The 18,876-nt window shown below is 48.2% G+C and overlaps 1 protein-coding gene across 4 annotated transcripts in view; it reads left to right on the top strand.

Annotated features, from left to right (window-relative positions):
• Window positions 1–18,592, top strand: part of OLFML2A (olfactomedin like 2A) — a 20,866-nt gene extending 2,274 nt beyond the window's left edge. Inside the window, exons 2-8 of one of the 4 annotated variants that reach the window (XM_087879879.1) lie at window positions 6,189–6,452; window positions 8,002–8,109; window positions 9,586–9,774; window positions 10,061–10,310; window positions 10,428–10,637; window positions 12,154–12,339; window positions 17,098–18,592. In XM_087879879.1, the coding sequence (XP_087736005.1) occupies window positions 6,189–6,452; window positions 8,002–8,109; window positions 9,586–9,774; window positions 10,061–10,310; window positions 10,428–10,637; window positions 12,154–12,339; window positions 17,098–17,699 (1,809 nt within the window). In that variant the 3' untranslated portion in view covers window positions 17,700–18,592. Of the gene's footprint in view, window positions 1–6,188; window positions 6,453–8,001; window positions 8,110–9,585; window positions 9,775–10,060; window positions 10,311–10,427; window positions 10,638–12,123; window positions 12,340–17,097 lie in introns of all 4 variants that reach the window. The other 3 variants (XM_087879881.1, XM_087879880.1, XM_087879878.1) reach the window with 3 other exon arrangements.
• The last annotated feature ends 284 nt before the right edge of the window (window positions 18,593–18,876 follow it).

The raw sequence follows: 18,876 nt of genomic DNA, 5'->3' as shown, positions 1-18,876 counted from the left end.
TCATCTGGGGGCAGTTTTTACAGCCGGATCGCCTCCCTCCCCCTTTTTTTTCCATTCAATAAGGCTGACTCACTCCCCCCAATGACTTCCGAGGGACCAATTAAAACGCCGAAAAAAAAGGGGGGGGGGAAATCGACCGGTTTGCCAAACAAAAAGCCCACGATCCGAAGTGGCATTCTGACCCCCCACTTCCTGCTCCATCGCAGCCTTTATCCTTTGCAAAGTGAAACCAACACACACACACACACACACACACACACACACACAGAGAGAGAGAGACACCCTACAATATGTGGAAGAGATAATGAGGAGCTGGGTGCCACTACGAGCATCATCATCGCTTTTCACACTAATCTGCCCTCCGAAAAGATTAAAGTATTATGCTATTATTCCCTTATGCAAAGGGATGGTAATGATGCCCTTTGGGGTGCCCCGAGGGGAAGTGGGCCCAGGATAAACACACACACATGGTTTATTATTATTATTATTATTATTATTATTATTATTATTATTACTATTACTATTAGTTTTATTTATATGCCCCCCTTCTTCGGAGACTCAGGGCGGCTTACAATGCGTTAAGCAATCTCCTTCATACTTTTGTATATATCTATATCTATATCTATGACTATGACTATATCTATATCTATCTATCTATCTATCTATCTATCTATCTATCTATCTATCTAATTTGATTTATATGCCGCCCTTCTCCGGAGACTCAGGGTGGCTTACAATGCATTAAGCAATAGCCTTCATACTTTTGTATATATCTATATCTATATCTATCTATCTATCTATCTATCTATCTATCTATCTATCTATCTATCTATCTATTTAATTTGATTTATATGCCCCCCTTCTCCGGAGACTCAGGGCGGCTTACAATGCGTTAAGCAATCGCCTTCATCCTTTCGTATATTTATACAAAGTCAGCTTATTGCCCCCAGAAACTGGGTCCTCAATTTACCTACCTTAGAAAGGATGGAAGGCTGAGTCAACCTTGAGCCTGGCGAGATTTGAACTTGCAGTAATTGCAGGCAGCTGGAGTTAAATTACAATGCATTAGTCTGCTGAGCTATCCAGGCTCCTATATATACCTGCTTAGTAGGGTTTTCGGGGGCCCCTCAAGCGGTGTTATTTTTTTATACAAGGTCAGCTTATTGCCCCCACAATCCGGGTCCTCATTTTACCTACCTCGGAAGGATGGAAGGCTGAGTCAACCTTGAGCCTGGTGAGATTTGAACTCGCGGTAATTGCAGGCAGCTGGCAGCTAAATAGTACTTTAACAGTAGTTTAGTCCACTGCGCCACCAGGCTCTTTAAATTTGCTAGCATTCCTCACCGCCCTGGTGTATTTCACATCGCAGTGGTGCAAACAACAGGCCGTATTTTCCTTACGGGGATGCTTGGAACTTTTAAGTCAAAGAAATGGAATTTCCTGATGGGGAGAATGAAATCGCACCAAGGGCTTATCTCCAATTTTTCTAGTAGTGTTGAGACGCTGGCCAGTGTGTGGTACAGATGCCTAGTTTTGTAAGGAATTAAAAAAAAAAATAGAGAGAGAAATTTAAAAATGGTTGAATATTTGAGACCGAGGCGAAATGGACCCCAGGTAGCCCTGGACATACGACAGTCCATTTAGTGACCGTTTAAAGTTACAACATCACTGAAAACATACACATGACTGTTTTTCTGAACTTATGACCGTTGCAGCATCCCCCGTGGTCAAAATTTTATTTATTTCTTTTATTTTTATTTTTATTTAATTTATATGCCGCCCTTCTCCGGAGACAGACAGACAGACAGACAAATGGATGGATGGATGGATAGATAGATAGATATATTTAATTTGATTTATATGCCGCCCTTCTCTGGAGACTCAGGGTGGCTTACAATGTGTTAAGCAATAGCCTTCATTCTTTTATATATTTATACAAAGTCAGCTTATTGCCCCCACAAACCGGGTCCTCAATTTACCTACCTTAGAAAGGATGGAAGGCTGAGTCAACCTTGAGCCTGGTGAGATTTGAACTTGCAGTAATTGCAGGCAGCTGATGTTAATAACAGTGCTTTAGTCTGCCGCACCACCAGGCTCTTACTCCTATTTATGACTGTCGCAGCGTTTCCCCCCCCCCCTTTGTGGCCGCCTGAGAAGCCACGTCGCACAACCGTGTAGCTAATTTTAACGACTGCAGTGACTGACTTAACGATGGTGGCAAGAAAGGTCATTGCAACGAGGAGGCCAGGATTCATTTAACAGCTGTCTCGCTTAGCGACAAAAAGGGCCGGGCTCCATTGTCATCGTAAATTGAGGATTTCCCCTTAATCTTGCAGAGCTGGCAACTTTTCAGTCCTGGTTGATCTTTTGAGAATGCTCACTTTTTCTCTTTCTCTTTCTTTCTTCCTTTCTTTTTTTTTCCTCCCTCCCTCCCTCCCTTTTCTTCTCCTCTTCCTACTTTCCTTCCTTCCTCCTTCACTGACTTCTCTTCTTTCTTTCTTTCTCTTTCTTTCTTTCTTTTCCTCTCTCCCTCCCTCCCTTTTCTTCTTCTCTTCCTACTTTCCTTCCTTCCTCCTTCACTAACTTCTCTTCTTTCTTTCTTTCTTTCTTTCTTTTCCTCCCTCCCTCCCTCCCTTTTCTTCTTCCTACTTTCCTTCCTTCCTCGTTCACTCACTCACTCACTTTCTTCTTTCTTTCTTCCTTTTTCCTTCCTTCCTCCCTCCCTTCCTTTTCTTTCTTCCAACTTTCCTTTTTACTTTCCTTTCTCCCTTCGTCCTTCATTCATTCTTTCTTTTCTTTCCTCCCTCCCTCCCTTTTCTTCTTCTCTTCCTACTTTCCTTCCTTCCTTCCTCCTTCACTCACTCACTTTCTTCTTTCTTTCTCTCTTTTTCCTTCCTCCCTCCCTTCCTTTTCTTTGTCCCTTCCAACTTTCCTTTTTACTTTCCTTTCTTCCTTCGTCCTTCAGTCTTTCTTTCTTTCTTTTTCTTTCCTCTCTCCCTCCCTTTTCTTCTTCTCTTCCTACTTTCCTTCCTTCCTTCCTCGTTCACTCACTCACTCACTTTCTCTTTTCTTTTTCATTCCTTCCTCCCACCCTTCCTTTTGTCTCTTCCAACTTTCCTTTTTACTTTCCTTTCTCCCTTCGTCCTTCATTCATTCTTTCTTTTCTTTCCTCCCTCCCTCCCTTTTCTTCTTCTCTTCCTACTTTCCTTCCTTCCTTCCTCCTTCACTCACTCACTTTCTTCTTTCTTTCTTTCTCTTTTTCCTTCCTCCCTCCTTTCCTTTTCTTTGTCCCTTCCAACTTTCCTTTTTACTTTACTTTCTTCCTTCGTCCTTCATTCTTTCTTTCTTTCTTTTTCTTTCCTCCCTCCCTCCCTTTTCTTCTTCTCTTCCTACTTTCCTTCCTTCCTTCCTCCTTCACTCACTCACTCACTTTCTTTCTTTTTTTCCTTCCTCCCTCCCTCCCTTCCTTTTCTTTGTCCCTTCCAACTTTCCTTTTTACTTTCCTTTCTTCCTTCATCCTTCATTCTTTACTTTCTTTCTTTTTCCTTCCTTCTTCCCTCCCTCCCTCCCTTTTCTTCTTCTCTTCCTACTTTCCTTCCTTCCTTCCTCCTTCACTCACTCACTCACTTTCTCTTTTCCTTTCTCCCGGATGGCAACGCAACCTAAATGCGCAAAGAGGCCGTGGGACAAGAGTTAGGCAATCTTTGGGGGGAAAAAAAATGATTGCCAGAATCCGCCTTCTCCCAAAATAAATCATCCGGTCAGTTGGCAGCTGCTGTGGGGGAGGAGCCCCACCCAACCCAACCCAGAGTCGATTTCTTCGGACAGCTGCAAAGATTGACCCTGTTTATTGGGTGGTAAAACCGGCAGGGTGCCAGGCAGGGAGCGGTTCTGGGGCGCTGCCCTGCGTGCTGAAAAGTGCTGGGATGCCCACCGTGGAGGGTTGCTCCTGGTTTGCCCCGGTTCAGGCCAACCGGTAGCGGTGGTGGCGGGAGGCTCCAACCACACGCCCAGACGTCATCAAAAACGCTGTGCGCGTGCTCAGAAGCGACAGCGAACTGGTAGCGCCGGGATTTGAAACCCAATACTGGATGCACAGGTGGGCCTCGACTTACGAAGAACAGAATTACAGAGGTGGAAGGGACCTTGGAGGTCTTCTAGTCCAACCCCCTGCTCTGGCAGGACCACGTACCATTTCAGACAGGGAAGGAAGGAAGGAAGGAAGGAAGGAAGGAAGGAAGGAAGGAAGGAAGGAAGGAAGGAAGGAAGGAAAAAGTTGGACGGGACCTTGAAGGTCTTCTAGTCCAACTCCCTGCTCAAGCAGGACCCACGTACCATTTCAGACAGGAAGAAGGGAGGGAGGGAGGGAAGGAAAGAAGGAAGGAAGGAAGGAAGAGAAGAAGAAAAGGAAGGGAGGAAGGGAGGAAAAAGAAAGAAAGAAAAGAAAGAAAGAAAGAAAGAAAGAAAGAAAGAAAGAAAGAAAGAAAGAAAGAAAGAAAGAAAGTGAAGGGGGAAGGAAGAAAGGAAAGTAGAAAGGAAAGTTGGAAGAGACAAAGGAAAGGGAGGGAGGAAGGAAAAAGAAAGAAAGAAAGAGAAAGAAAGAAAGAAAGAAAGAAAGAAAGAAGAAAGTAAGTGAGTGAGTGAAGGAGGAAGGAAGGAAGGAAAGTAGGAAGTGAAGAAGAAAAGGGAGGGAGGGAGGAGAAAGAAAGAAAGAAAGAAAGAAAGAAAGAAAGAAAGAAAGAAAGGAGTTGGAAGGGCCCTTGAAGGTCTTCTAGTCCAACCCCCTACTCAACTCACAGGCATAAGTGTGAAAAACGGAAAGGAGTCCCTTTTTTTCAGTGCCGTTGCACTTCGAACAGTCACTAAACGAACAATTGGAAGCAGAGGACTGGGCTAGAGCAACTCCGCTCCTTCCGGTGGGAGAACAAAGCTTCAGATTTTGTGCCAGTGACACCTCCGGACACCTGTGCATTCTTTCAATCCCCAAAGATTTTGGCTTTTCCGGTGCTGCAGAGGCCAAGGCCAAGGCTCCACCTCAGCTGTGCACACCCCCACACCCCAACCCTGGAGGGCGAAAGAGCTCAGCTTCCTTAACCAGGGTTAATCAGCTTCCGCACCGCCGTGCCAGCAGCAGGGTCTCCGCTCAGGAGGCTGTGCCAGCAGCCTCGGTGCCAAAACCTGCTTTGAAATAAGGCCTCTGGAAAAGGAGGAAGGAGGGGGAAAGAAAGGGGGGAAAAGGAGAGAGGGAGGGAAAGAAAGAAAGAAAGAAAAAAGAAAAAAAGAAGAGAAAGGGAGTGAGTCAGTGAGTGAGTGAAGGAGGAAGGAAGGAAGGGAAGGAAGGAAAGAAAGAAAGAAAGAAAGAAGAGAAAGGGAGTGAGTGAGTGAAGGAGGAAGGAAGAAAGGAAAGAAAGAAGGAAAGAAAGAAAAAAAAAAGAAAGAAGAGAAAGGGAGTGAGTGAAGGAAGAAGGAAGGAAGGGAAGGAAGGAAGGAAAGAAAGAAAGAAAGAAAGAAAGAAAGAAAGAAAGAAAGAAAGAAAGAAAGAAGAGAAAGGGAGTGAGTGAGTGAAGGAGGAAGGAAGAAAGGGAAGGAAGGAAAGAAAGAAAAAAGAAAGAAAGAAAGAAGAGAAAGGGAGTGAGTGAGTGAGTGAAGGAGGAAGGAAGAAAGGGAAGGAAGGAAAGAAAGAAGGAAGGAAAGAAAGAAAGAAGGAAGGAAGAATTATTTAATGTATTGACTGCCCATTTTACCACATATTAGCTCTTTTGAATGCTTTTGGATCCCTACTCACTCTCTGGAACTACCCACCACTTGATTCTAGCTGCAGCTTGATCTTGGTTGGCCCATTCAGGGCTGAGAGCAGCTGGATGCCAGAAGTCAAAAACTCCCCTTCCCACAAATCCCCTGACCCTCGCCCTCTTTCCTCCCTCCATCCAGGGAGGGTGACGAAGTTGAAACACCAATTCTCTCCCCCCACCCCTGTTTTCCAGGGAGCCAAAAGGTGGCTGGGTCGGTCCCCATCTGTGATTTGCTTAACCGCGGTTAGTTGGTTAGGTAAACCCACAATGGATGGGCTGAGCCAAGGAATTTGCTGTGGTTTGGGTTAGTGGGAAGGACAGGAGACCAAGCGGAGATCCCTAGGGGGCTTTGGAGGCTGCTAAATTAAATCCTTCCTGCTTTTCCGCCCCTTGCAGCTCTTCGGAGACCCTGACCAGGTCCGCATGACCTCCGAAGGCTCCAACTGCCGCTGCAAATGCATCCTGCGCCCGCTCAGCAAAGCCGCCTGCGCCCGTCTCCGGGAAGGCGGCAGGAGAGGGGAAGATTTCTACACCGTGGAGACGGTCAGCTCGGGGGGCGACTGCCGCTGCTCCTGCGCTGCCCCCCCAGCCTCGCTCAACCCCTGCGAGGACGAGTGGAAGACGGAGAGGCTTAAGAAGCAGGCTCCCGAACTCCACAAGGTAGGGAAGGGGCTCGAGGCAGGCGGTGGGGGGACCCCCCAGTGGTGGGTTTCAAAATTTTTTACTACCGGTTTGGTGGATGTGGCTAGGTGGAGGGGGGGGATGTGACTGAGTGGGCGTGGCCAACTTGACATTGCCCACGCCCACTCAGTCACATGACCTCCCCACCTAGCCATGCCTGCAGGAAAAGGTAGGAAAATTTTGGGAATTTCCACCTATCTACCCCCACCCTCCCTTCGCCAGTTGCCTCCATTTTCCCTCCTTTAGCGGCCCCGGCCCTAGCCCCACTTCCTCCCCCACTACCGCCTCTTTGTTCGGGCTGCTTACCTTCCGCGGCGGCTGGTCCAAAGCAGCTGGCAAAGAAGCCTCCCAGGCCGCCGAAAAGTACCGGAGGTCGCGGAAAAAGCTGCTACCGTCGCCACCATGTTCTCCGCACAAGCGCATCCCATTGGACTTGCAAGGATGTGCTTGCGTGAACAACATGGCGGCTACAAACATGGCGGGCGGGGTGAGTCAGCGGTGACCGGGGGACCGTTTCAGGGGCGTGGCTAGCTGGCCATTTCTACCGGTTCGGCGACCTTGCCCAAATTTCCGCCAACGGTTCGTGTGAACCAGTGCGAACCGGCTGAATATCGCCTCTGGCCAGGATTCTGCAGATGCACCTCCTCTTCCCCTCCAGCTCAACGGAGCCTCTGGCAGCAGGAATGAAAGAAAGGAGGTGGGGGGAATGGATGATTTGATTTTAGCAGCCGAGGAGCGGCTTTCTTTGAAGTGGAACAGGGGGTCTCCACACACACCCCAAGCCCACTTGAGACCACCCCCTTGTCCTAGGGTTCTCTGGGGCTGCTCTGAGAAGACTTCAGGGGACACCGGGAGGGGAAACCACCGAGGGAAATGGATCTCTTGGGCTTTCTGTGTTATTTATTTATTTACTTATTTATTTATATCCTGCCTTTAGTAGAGTTACAAAGAACTTAAGGCAGCAAACATATCCAACGCACCTATTTGCCCCACAACAACATCCTTGTGAGGTGGGCAGAGTTGAATGACTGGCCCAAAGTCACCCAACCAACTTTCATGCCTAAGGCGGGACTAGAATTCACCGTCTCCTGGTGATTGGCCCAAAGTCACCCAACCAACTTTCCTGCCTAAGGCGGGACTAGAACTCACCGTCTCCTGGTGATTGGCCCAAAGTCACCCAACCAACTTTCATGCCTAAGGCGGGACTAGAACTCACCGTCTCCTGGTGATTGGCCCAAAGTCACCCAACCAACTTTCATGGCTAAGGCGGGACTAGAACTCACCGTCTCCTGGTGATTGGCCCAAAGTCACCCAACCAACTTTCATGCCTAAGGGAGGACTAGAACTCACCATCTCCTGGTGACTGGCCCAAAGTCACCCAACCAACTTTCATGGCTAAGGCGGGACTAGAACTCACCGTCTCCTTGTGATTGGCCCAAAGTCACCCAACCAACTTTCATTCCTAAAGTGGGACTAGAACTCCTTTCTAGCCTGGTGCCTTAACCGCTCCTCCCCGCTTCTTCTGCAGCTGCAGTCCATCACCAACCTGCTGGAAGGGGCTCTTTACAGCATGGACTTGATGAAGGTCCATTCCTACATCAACAAGGTGGTGGAGCAGATGAACACCTTGGAACAGGTGAGCTCCAACTTCTTGGGGTTCTCCAAGAACCCTCATTCCTCCTTCTTTAGCAGGAACTGGGTGGATTAAGAGAAGGTGGGAGGGCTGGGGGAGTGAGGAGAGGTCTCTTCCAGCCCCGGAGATGATGTCCTACTGGAGAAAGCCAGAAGGATCTCTTTTCATCTGTCCCTCTGAGTGGCCCCTGAATTTAAGCCATAATTAAGTGATAATTAAAGTAGATCCTGGTTAAAGGATGGGGGAGAGGATAAGAACTGGTCAGCAGCAGAATCTCAACACGATGAGGTTACCTGCGATGGGTCTGCTTGAGTAGACCATGCTGGTTTGGGGGGGGGGTTCCTGAGGAGGGCTGGACTAGATGGACTTTAGGATTCCCTGGGCTTCAGGGTTTCAGAGCAGTAGTGGTTTTCACTTACCTTCGCTACCGGTTTGGAACTGTGAGCGCACTTGCGCACAGTGCTTCTGCACATGCACAGAACATCCATGATGACGTCCGGGCGGGTGGGCAGAGTCTCCCACTGCCGTCGCTATCAGTTTACCCGAACCAGGGTGAACTGGTAGAAGCCCACCACTGTTTCGGAGGCTGCTCAAGAAAGGGGAGGGGTTTATGGCATCTAGCGCCTAGAAGATTGGCGAAAATATATCCGAATTTAAGCCCTAAGTGTTAGAAGTGTAATCACCACCAAGGTACCTTCTTTCATATGTGGTGGTTATGCCCCAAAGCGAAGAGGTACTGGAGCAAAATACAACATTGGACACAAGAATTAATTAACAGTCAAATCGAATTAATTCCGGAAACATTTCTCCTGGGTGTATTAAAAACCAAATACGACCCAAAAAATAAGATACTTGATTTTACAGATATTTACAGCAGCGAGAATTGCTTATGCGCAATATTGGAAAGGAAATAATGTACCACCAGAGGGATTAATTATTCAAAAAATAGTTGAATGTGCCGAAATGAACAAATTAACTTTAGAATTAAAAGAAAAAGAGGATTCAGAATATTATGCGGTATGGGATAAATGATATAGGTGGATTGATAACCGAAATAAAAATAGATAATGTTTAGAAGAAAGTTAAAGATGGATAGATAGATAGATAGATAGATAGATAGATAGATAGATAGATAGATAGATAGACAGACAGACAGACAGACAGACAGACATACCTACACACACACACTCACTTAATCTCTCCCCTGGCTCAAGCTGATGAAGGGAGGAGAACTTGTGGCTCAAAGGTTAATACAACTGTCTAACATGCAGGCAGCCCAAGTTCGAATCCAAGTAAGGGAATGGCTAGCTGATGAGAGCTAAATAGCTTGGAATTTTGAAAAAGAAAATTATAATAAAAATATATTAAAAAAAAGAAAGGGGAGGGGTTTGGAAAGACAGGAAAGCTGGTTATGTTAATACTGTCACCACCCCCACCCCCAATCGATCCCTTCTCTCGCTCCCCCCACCCCCACCCCAGACGGTGAGAACCAACCTGAGTCGCGACAGCCACGTGGTGAAGGAGAGCGTCATGCACCTGAGCGACCAGATGAAGCGGTACGAGAACTACTCAGACATGGTGGTAGGCCTCAAGAAGGAGCTTTCGAACCTGGAGCATCAGCTGCTCCAGAAAGATGCGGCCGTCGCAAGTCCGGAACACAAGGCGCAGGTTAGTCCCCGTCGTTTCGGCTGGAATGCACCGATCGCATCTCCTCCAACCTCTGGATCCGTCGATCTGCTTGTCTGCGATCCCTGATTTTTTTTTTCCTTCCTGTTTATTCCTTGAGTTTGCCGCTTTTTTCCCTCTTCCCTCCTCTTCGCTTTGTCCTTTCGTGCCGTGCCCGTTTCGACCGAAACGGCTTTATTTAACAGCCTGCGGGAGCAACACCCTAGGAGTTAAAGCTTCTACCATGATGCGCCTCTGCAAGGCTGTGGTGTCTCTCTCCTCCTTTTAGGACACCGCGGGGCACAAGGAGGGCGTTCAGAAATACGCCGGCCCTCGGAAAAGTCTGGGGGGCAAAGAGACTCCCAGAATTCCCAAGGAGAAGGCAGAAAAACTGAGGAAGGAAAGTGCCAAGGGGAGGATGGGTCTCCCACCGCCCACTTCTAAATCCGATTCTTCCGGGCAGCAGACTGTCATCCGGGGCCATCTGTACTACAAAGCGAAGCATCGAGCGGAAGCAGAGGGGGTGGTGAGCAGCCACGGTGAGTAAGGGTGTCCATTGCCATTGTAGTGTGGAACAAGATTGTATGTTGAGGGTATTACCATTTGTGGGAAAAATCCCCAGCTTTCGGCTTGCTAAGAATGCCCCTTTCTTGCAGAAAACTCCGGGAAGGAAGCTGGACTGACACTGGTGGACCAAGAGACCCTTCCCAGAGTGGGGGAAAGTCCTCCTACGGCTTCCCCTGACAACGCAACCTCCGTGGCCCCCACTGTGAGCCTCAGCACCACGCTCCAAAGTCGGCTGGGCCCTCCTCTGCTCTCCAGGAGACGTGGCCACGTCTCCGAGATCCGTCCCCTGCCCAGCCACGGTATGTATGAATTCTGCCTCCACCAGGGGTGGTTGGGTTGGGGGCAGTGGTGAAATCTAAAATTTGTTACTACCGGTTCTGTGGGCGTGGCTTGGGGGGGTTAATATGATTGGGTGGGCATAGCCAATTTTTTTTTTTTACTTTTAAAACCATTTTTTCTACAATCTCTTCGGCGAAGAGATTGTAAAAAGATGCTTTCAAAAGGTTCTGATGATCCCAGCTGAGTTGCCTGATCAGCAGAGGCTTTTTTTTCTTTTAAATGCCTCTGACGATCCAAGCTGAGTTGCCTGATCAGCAGAGGCTTTTTTTCTTTTAAATGCCTCTGACGATCCCAGCTGAGTTGCCTGATCAGCAGAGGCTTTTTTTCTTTTAAATGCCTCTGACGATCCCAGCTGAGTTGCCTGATCAGCAGAGGCTTTTTTTCTTTTAAATGCCTCTGACGATCCCAGCTGAGTTGCCTGATCAGCAGAGGCTTTTCTTTCTTTTAAATGCCTCTGACGATCCCAGCTGAGTTGCCTGATCAGCAGAGGCTTTTCTTTCTTTTAAATGCCTCTGACGATCCAAGCTGAGTAGCCTGATCAGCAGAGGCTTTTTTTCTTTTAAATGCCTCTGACGATCCCAGCTGAGTTGCCTGATCAGCAGAGGCTTTTTTTCTTTTAAATGCCTCTGACGATCCCAGCTGAGTTGCCTGATCAGCAGAGGCTTTTTTTCTTTTAAATGCCTCTGACGATCCCAGCTGAGTTGCCTGATCAGCAGAGGCTTTTCTTTCTTTTAAATGCCTCTGACGATCCCAGCTGAGTTGCCTGATCAGCAGAGGCTTTTCTTTCTTTTAAATGCCTCTGACGATCCAAGCTGAGTTGCCTGATCAGCAGAGGCTTTTTTTCTTTTAAATGCCTCTGACGATCCCAGCTGAGTTGCCTGATCAGCAGAGGCTTTTTTTCTTTTAAATGCCTCTGACAATCCCAGCTGAGTTGCCTGATCAGCAGAGGCTTTTCTTTCTTTTAAATGCCTCTGACGATCCCAGCTGAGTTGCCTGATCGTCAGAGGCATTTAAAAGAAAAAAAAGCCTTGATGATCAGGCAACTCAGCTGGGATCTTCAGAGCCTTTTGAAAGCATTTTTTTACCACCTCTTCGCTCTGAAGAGGTTGTAGAAAAAATGCTTTTAAAAGCCTTTGAGGATCCCAGCTGAGCCGCGCGATCATCAGAGGCTTTTTTTTTTTTACTTTTAAAAGCATTTTTTCGGCCCAAGAGGTTGTAGAAAAAATGCTTTTAAAAGTAAAAAAAAAAGCCTCTGATGATTGCGTGGCTCAGCTGGGCATGGGGAAGGGGGGGGGCAGGTATTTTTGCTACCAGTTCTCCGAACCACCCGCCTCCATCACTACCGGATTGGGCGATTCGGTCCGAACCGGGAGCATTTCACCCCTGGGTTAGGGGGTCTCCTCCGGGACAGAGCTGGCAAACTTGGCACTGTGGGGATGTCCCCAGCCCTTCCCATCCTCTCCATTGGACCCGCAGCCCACGAGGCCTCGTGTGAGGGGACCCTAAAGGCCGTGGAGCCCCCCGAGAAGCAGCACAGCTACGGTCGTAACGAGGGCGCCTGGATGAAGGACCCGGCAGCTTCCGATGACCGCATCTACGTGGCCAACTACTATTACGGGAACAGCCTGCTGGAATTCCGCAACTTGGAGAATTTCAAGCAAGGTAAGGAAGGGCGAATGGATGGGCAGAGGGGGCCGCTGCACGCCTGCGGAGACAAGTGGGGTGGGCTGTCCGTGGACTGAGCCACGGTTTGTGAAATGGGCCACGGCAGTTTTGCAGATCGTGGCTTTAGCTTGTAAGCACAAGGACTAAGCGAGGCTTAAAACACCTTCCCAAACACGGAAGCAGATTCAATGTTGGCGGAATTCCTGGGCCAAGTATATACGTATAAATAAAAAGAGGAATTAGTTGGTTTCTTTTTCTCTTGTTGGCCTTTGTTCTATTCCTTCCTTCTTTCCTTTCCTTTCCTTTCCTTTCCTCCCTCTCATTCTCATTTCCTTCCTTCCTTCCTCTCAATCTCCTTCCTTCCTCTTTCTCATCCCCTTCCTTCCTTCCTCTTATTCTCATCTCCTTCCTCCTCTCATTCTCTCCTTCCTTCCTCTCTTTCTCATCTCCTTCCTTCCTTCCTTCCTCTTTCTCATCTCCCTTCCTTCTTTCCTTCCATCCTCTCATTCTCATCTCCCTTTTTTCCTTCCTTCCTTCCTCTCATTCTCTTTCCCTCCTTCCTTCCTCTTATGAGAATCTTCCTCTTATGAGAATCTCCTTCATCACCTTCCTTCCTTCCTTCCTTCCTCTTATTCTCATTTCCTTCCTTCCTTCCTCTCATTCTCTTTCCCTCCTTCCTTCCTCTTATGAGAATCTTCCTCTTATGAGAATCTCCTTCATCACCTTCCTTCCTTCCTTCCTTCCTCTTATTCTCATTTCCTTCCTTCCTTCCTCTTATTCTCATCTCCCTTCTTTCTTTGCTTCCTTCCTTTCTCATCTCCTTCCTCCTCATTCTCTCCTTCCCTCCTTCCTTCCGCTCATTCTCATCTCCTTCTTTCCTTCCATTCTCTCATTCTCATCTCCCTTTTTTCCTTCCTTCCTTCCTCTCATTCTCTCCTTCCCTCATTCTTTCTTATGAGAATCTTCCTCTTATGAGAATCTCCTTCATCACCTTCCTTCCTTCCTTCCTCTTATTCTCATCTCCTTCCTTTCTTTCTCTTATTTTCATCTCCTTCCTTCCTTCCTTCCTTCCTCTTATTCTCATTTCCTTCCTTCCTTCCTTCCTTCCTTCCTTCCTTCCTTCCTTCCTTCCTTCCTCCCTCCCTCCACCCTCCCTCCCTTCCTAATTTCCATAGCTGCCGCATTCTTCTTTTCTTCTGCTTTCTAATTTTTCTGTTGCTTCTTCTGCTCGGATGAGCCTGACAATTTTAAAGCAAAGCCAATTCTTTAAAAAAAAAAACCCACCCCTCCGTGTCTGAACTCCTTGATTTCCCTGCCTGCGCTGGTTCCTGGCCAGCTCCTTTGCCCGGAGAGTTTTCCATGCATGGTTAAAAGGAACCTACGGGAAAGATTGCCACGGGAGATTGCGTGGTGTGCAGCTGAGGAAGCTCTTCTCTTTTTTTGGGCTGAAATCCGAGCAGGGGTGGTCCTGCCCTTTCCAATGCCTCTTCCATTTTAATTTTATTTTATTTTGTTTTTTGGTTAAGCCAACTTTTGTAAACAGTCTGCTCAGGACTCCCACTGGAATTTAAGACACGCGGAGGACCCCGTGATTTGCACAAACAATAACTTTGGTTGAGAAAGAGATTTTCTGAGCAGACTGTTGAGGAGAGAAGCTGCCCTTTTTAAAATAGCAATAACCCTTAGACTTCTATCCCGCTCTTCACGGTGCTTTTTCCAGCCTTCTCTAAGCGGTTTTACAGAGTCAGCATTCAGCAAGGGAGCCTCTCTTTTTTCCCCCTCCGTTCCTTCCCTTTCTTTCCTTCCCCATCTCCTCCCTCCCTCCTTTCTTTTCTTCCTTTCTTCCCTTTTTCTCCTTTCCTTTCTTCTTTCCTTCCTTCTCTTTTTTCCTTCCTTCCCTTTTTCTCCTTTCCTTTCTTCTTTCCTTCCTTCTCTTTTTTCCTTCCTTCCCCAACTCCTCCCTCCCTTCTCTTTCCTTTTTCTTCCTTCTTTTCTTCCCTTTTTTCCTTCCTTCCCCAACTCCTCCCTCCCTTTCTTTCCTTCCTTCCTTCCTTCCCCATATCCTCCTTCCCTCTTTTCTTCCTTTCTTCCCTTTTTCTCCTTTCCTTTCTTCTTTCCTTCCTTCTCTTTTTTCCTTCCTTCCCCAACTCCTCCCTCCCTTCTTTCTTTCCTTTTTCTTCCTTCTTTTCTTCCCTTTTTTCCCTCCCCTTCTCCTCCCTCCCTCCCATTCTTTCTTTCCTTCCCTTTTTTCCTTCCTTCCCCATCTCCTCCCTCCCTCCTTTCTTTTCTTCCTGTCTTCCCTTTTTCTCCCTTCCTTTCTTCTTTCCTTCCTTCCCTTTTTTCCTTCCTTCCCCAACTCCTCCCTCCCTTCTTTCTTTCTTTCCTTTTTCTTCCTTCTTTTCTTCCCTTTTTTCCCTCCCCATCTCCTCCCTCCCTCCCTTTCTTTCCTTCCTTCCCTTTTTTCCTTCCTTCCCCATATCCTCCCTTCTTCCTTTCTTTTCTTCCTTACTTCCCTTTTTCTCCCTTCCTTTCTTCTTTCCTTCCTTCCCAACTCCTCCCTCCCTTATTTCTTTCTCTTCCCTTTTTCTTTCTTCTTTTCTTCCCTTTTTCCCTCCCCATCTCCTCCCTTCCTCCCTTTCTTTCCTTCCCTTTTTTCCTTCCTTCCCCATATCCTCCCTTCTTCCTTTCTTCTTTTCTTCCTTTCTTCCCCTTTTCTCCCTTCCTTTCTTCTTTCCTTCCTTCCCCAACTCCTCCCTCCCTTCTTTCTTTCTCCCCTTTTTCTTCCTTCTTTTCTTCCCTTTTTTCCTTCCTTCCCCTGTCTCCCTCCTTTCTTTCCTTCCTTTCTTCCCTTTTTCAGGCAAAAAAGCCAATGCGATCAGGGGTGGGGCTGCTGGGGGCTGCTGAGCCTCTAGCTAAGATTCTGTGCAGTTCGGAGAACCCCCAAATCCCACTCCTGGCTCGCCCCGCCCGCCGCTCTCCTCCCAGGAGTCCCCACGCGGCCCATTTTGGATGCCGGTAACTGCAGGGTATGCGCAGAGGCTCAGGGAGGGCGGAAAATGGGCCTACCGGAAATTCGGGAAGAGGGCCTCCAGAGGGCCTCTGGAGCCTGGGGAGGCCATTTACACACTCCCGGAGGCTCGAGGAAAACCTCCAGAGGCCGGGAAGGGCAAAAACATTCCCCCTCCACGGTGGTGCAGTAGGCCACGCCCGCTATGGCCACACCAACCCAGAAACCAGACAGAGAGCCCCTTGCTAAAAATTTTAAACCCCACCCCTGAATACGATCCAAACTTGCATTAACAGAGGGATTGAATCAAGATCACATGAGATTCTACCGTAGTACCCCTCTATAAAGCGTTAGTAAGACCACACCTAGAGTCCTGCATCCAGTTTTGGTCCCCACACTATAAAAAAGAGGTTGAGACCCTAGAAAGAGTGCAGAGAAGAGCAACCAGGAGGATGAGGGGACTGGAGGCTAAAACATTCAATGAAGCGTTGCAGGAACTGGGCATGGCTAGTCTAGTGAAGAGAAGGACCAGGGGAGACAGGAGAGCATCTTCCAATATTTGAGGGGCTGCCACAGAGAGGAGGGGGTCAACCTGTTTTCCAAAACCATTTGAAGGCCAGACAAGGAATAACAGATGCAAACTGATCGAGGAGAGATTCAACCTGGAAATGAGGAGAAATTTTTTGACAGGGAGAACAATCAACCCATGGAACAGAAGTTGTGGGAGCTTCATCCCTGGAGGCTTTCAAGAAGAGACTGGACTGGCATCTGTCAGAAATGGTGTAGAGTCTCCTGCTTGGATGGGGGGTTGGACTAGATGACCTATAAGGTCCCTTCCAACTCTGTTAATCTGAATCTATCTAAGATGATCAAAGGCCTGGAGACTAAAATGTACGATGAACGGTTGCAGGAACTGGGCATGGCTAGTCTAGTGAAGAGAAGAGAAGGACCAGGGGAGACAGGATAGCAGTCTTCCAATATTTGAGGGGCTGCCACAGAGAGGAGGGGATTGAGCTATTCTCCAAAGCACCTGAAGGCCAGACAAGGAACAATGGATGGAAACTGACCAAGGAGAGATTCAACCTAGAAATAAGGAGGAATTTTCTGACAGGGAGAACAATAAACCAGTGGAACAACCTGCCACTAGAAGTTATGGGTACTTCATTGCTGGAGGTTTTTAAGAAGAGATTTGGATAGCCATTTGTCAGAAATGGTGTAGGGCCGTGATGGCGAACCTATGGCACTCATTTCACAGGTGGCACACGGAGCCATATCAGTGGGCACGCGAGGGTTGCCCTAGCTCAGCTCCAGCACGCATGTGCGCACCGGCCAGCTGATTTTCAGGCCTTCCGGCCCCACCAGAAATCAGGAAACAGGCTGTTTCTGGCCTCCGGGGTGGGTGGGGAAGGCTGTTTTCGTCCTCCCCAGGCTCCAAGAAAGCCTCTGGGCTCAGGGCGAAAATCGGGCCTACTGGGCCCACCGTGCCATCACGTGCCTAAAGCAGGGGGAGCGCATATGTGTGTGTGGGGGTGCGCATTGATTTATAGGTGTGGGCACACGTGCGCGTGACCCCCCCCCATCCTCCCCCCGCTTTTGGCACATGACGGCAAAAAGGTTAGCCATCACTGGTGTAGGGTCTCCTGCTTGGGCGGGGGGTTGGATTAGATGGCCTCCAAGGTCCCTCCCAACTCTGTTAATCTGTATTCTAAGGTTGCATTTCTTACCCCGAGCTCTTTCGGTCCTCCCAGGGCGTTGGAGCAACCTCTACAAACTCCCCTACAACTGGATTGGGACTGGCCACGTGGTGTACCAAGGCTCCTTTTACTACAACCGGGCCTTCACCAGGAACCTCATCAAATACGACCTGCGCCAGCGCTTCGTGGCCGCCTGGTCCTTCCTGGACGACGTGGTCTACGAGGACGCCACGCCCTGGAAGTGGCGCGGCCACTCCGACATCGACTTGGCTGTGGACGAGAGCGGGCTTTGGGTGATCTACCCGGCGATGGATTCCGGTTATTCCCAGCAGGAAGTCATCGTGGTGAGCAAGCTGGATCCGGCCGACCTCTCCATGCAGAAGGATACCACGTGGAAGACTAGCCTCCGACGTCACACTTACGGGAATTGCTTTGTGGTCTGTGGCGTGCTTTACGCCGTGGATGAGTGCAACGCCCGGGATGGCCGAGTGACCTACGCTTACGACACTCACACCGCCACCGAAGTCCGCCCCGAGCTGCCCTTCCACAACGAATTTGGCTTCACCACCCAAATTGACTACAACCCCAAGGAGAAAGTCCTTTACGGCTGGGATAATGGCCACCAAGTGACCTACAAGCTGCAATTCGTGGCTTGAGCACCAAAATGCCACGGGTGGGTCCCCGGAGGGGGTTGTTCATGGCTGCAAGATGGCCCCGGCCCCAGGAGAGACATTTGACGGGAGAGATGGGGCCTGACATCTTGTAGATGGCACAATCTGTCAGGAACATTTGGGGCGCTTCCAGCAGCTGGCAGGGTTTGGGGGCGACGGCGATTAGAAAGTTGCTGTTTGTCGCAGGCTCCCTTCTTGTGAAATTTCTCCCATACAGGGCACCCCCTTAAAATAATGTGCATTTTGTCACAGTGTGCTCAGCGGTACTACTTGAGACAACCCAGGAGCAATTACATCAAACAAAGGTTGGTAAGAATGAATAGTGGTTTATCTCTATAAAAGAATATATACATACACATACTAGGCAAAGGCCAAACAATCAATCAGCAACTACAGCACAAAAGCACACAGGGAGAGAGAGGGAGAGAGATACACCCCAATAGGGCCTCTCTTATAAAACAGACTCTTAAAGTGGTAACAGTCAAATAATCCTGCTGACTCATTACTACCATTGCATCATGATTACAGCATTACAGCAGCTAGGCAGCTCTTAAATCATCATTACCTTGACACATTTTTTTGCAATCTTAAGAAACTTTTCTGCAATGTTTACACGGTGAGGCCGTTGGCTGAATGGTTCAGGCGTTGAGCTAAATGCAACGAGTTGTTTTGACATAGGGAGTTGTGTGTAACTAGCATCACAGGGAGTCCTTGAGTTACGACCATCATTAAAGCCCCTCCCCAAATTTACACGGCTAAGGGAAACATTTGTTAAGTGAGTTTTTACGACTTTTCTTGCCACAGTTGTTAAGTGAATTGTGTTACGTTATTATATTATTACAATAATATGTATACAATATATATTATTGTTAAGTGAATCTGGTTTCCGCCGTTGACTTTGCTTGTCGGAAGGTCGCAAAAGCGGATCACGTGACCCCGGGACGCTACGACTGTCATAAATGTGAGTCAGTGGCCAAGCGTCTGACTTTTGATCAGGTGAACCTTGGGAGACGCTGTAACGGTCGTTAAGTGTGAAAAACAGCCGTAAGTCACTTTTTTTCAGTACCGTTGTAGTGTTAAATGGTCGCTAAACGAACCCGTTACGTTGGGGTGATCTGCTAGTGCATCATGAGAAAGGGGTGAGAGTATTTAGTGGCCAGGA

This window comes from Pantherophis guttatus, chromosome 16 (genome assembly GCF_059756535.1).
Source record: "Pantherophis guttatus breed Tessera chromosome 16, ASM5975653v1, whole genome shotgun sequence".
Lineage (NCBI taxonomy): Eukaryota > Metazoa > Chordata > Lepidosauria > Squamata > Colubridae > Pantherophis > Pantherophis guttatus.
This window is presented reverse-complemented; position numbering and strand designations above follow the sequence as displayed.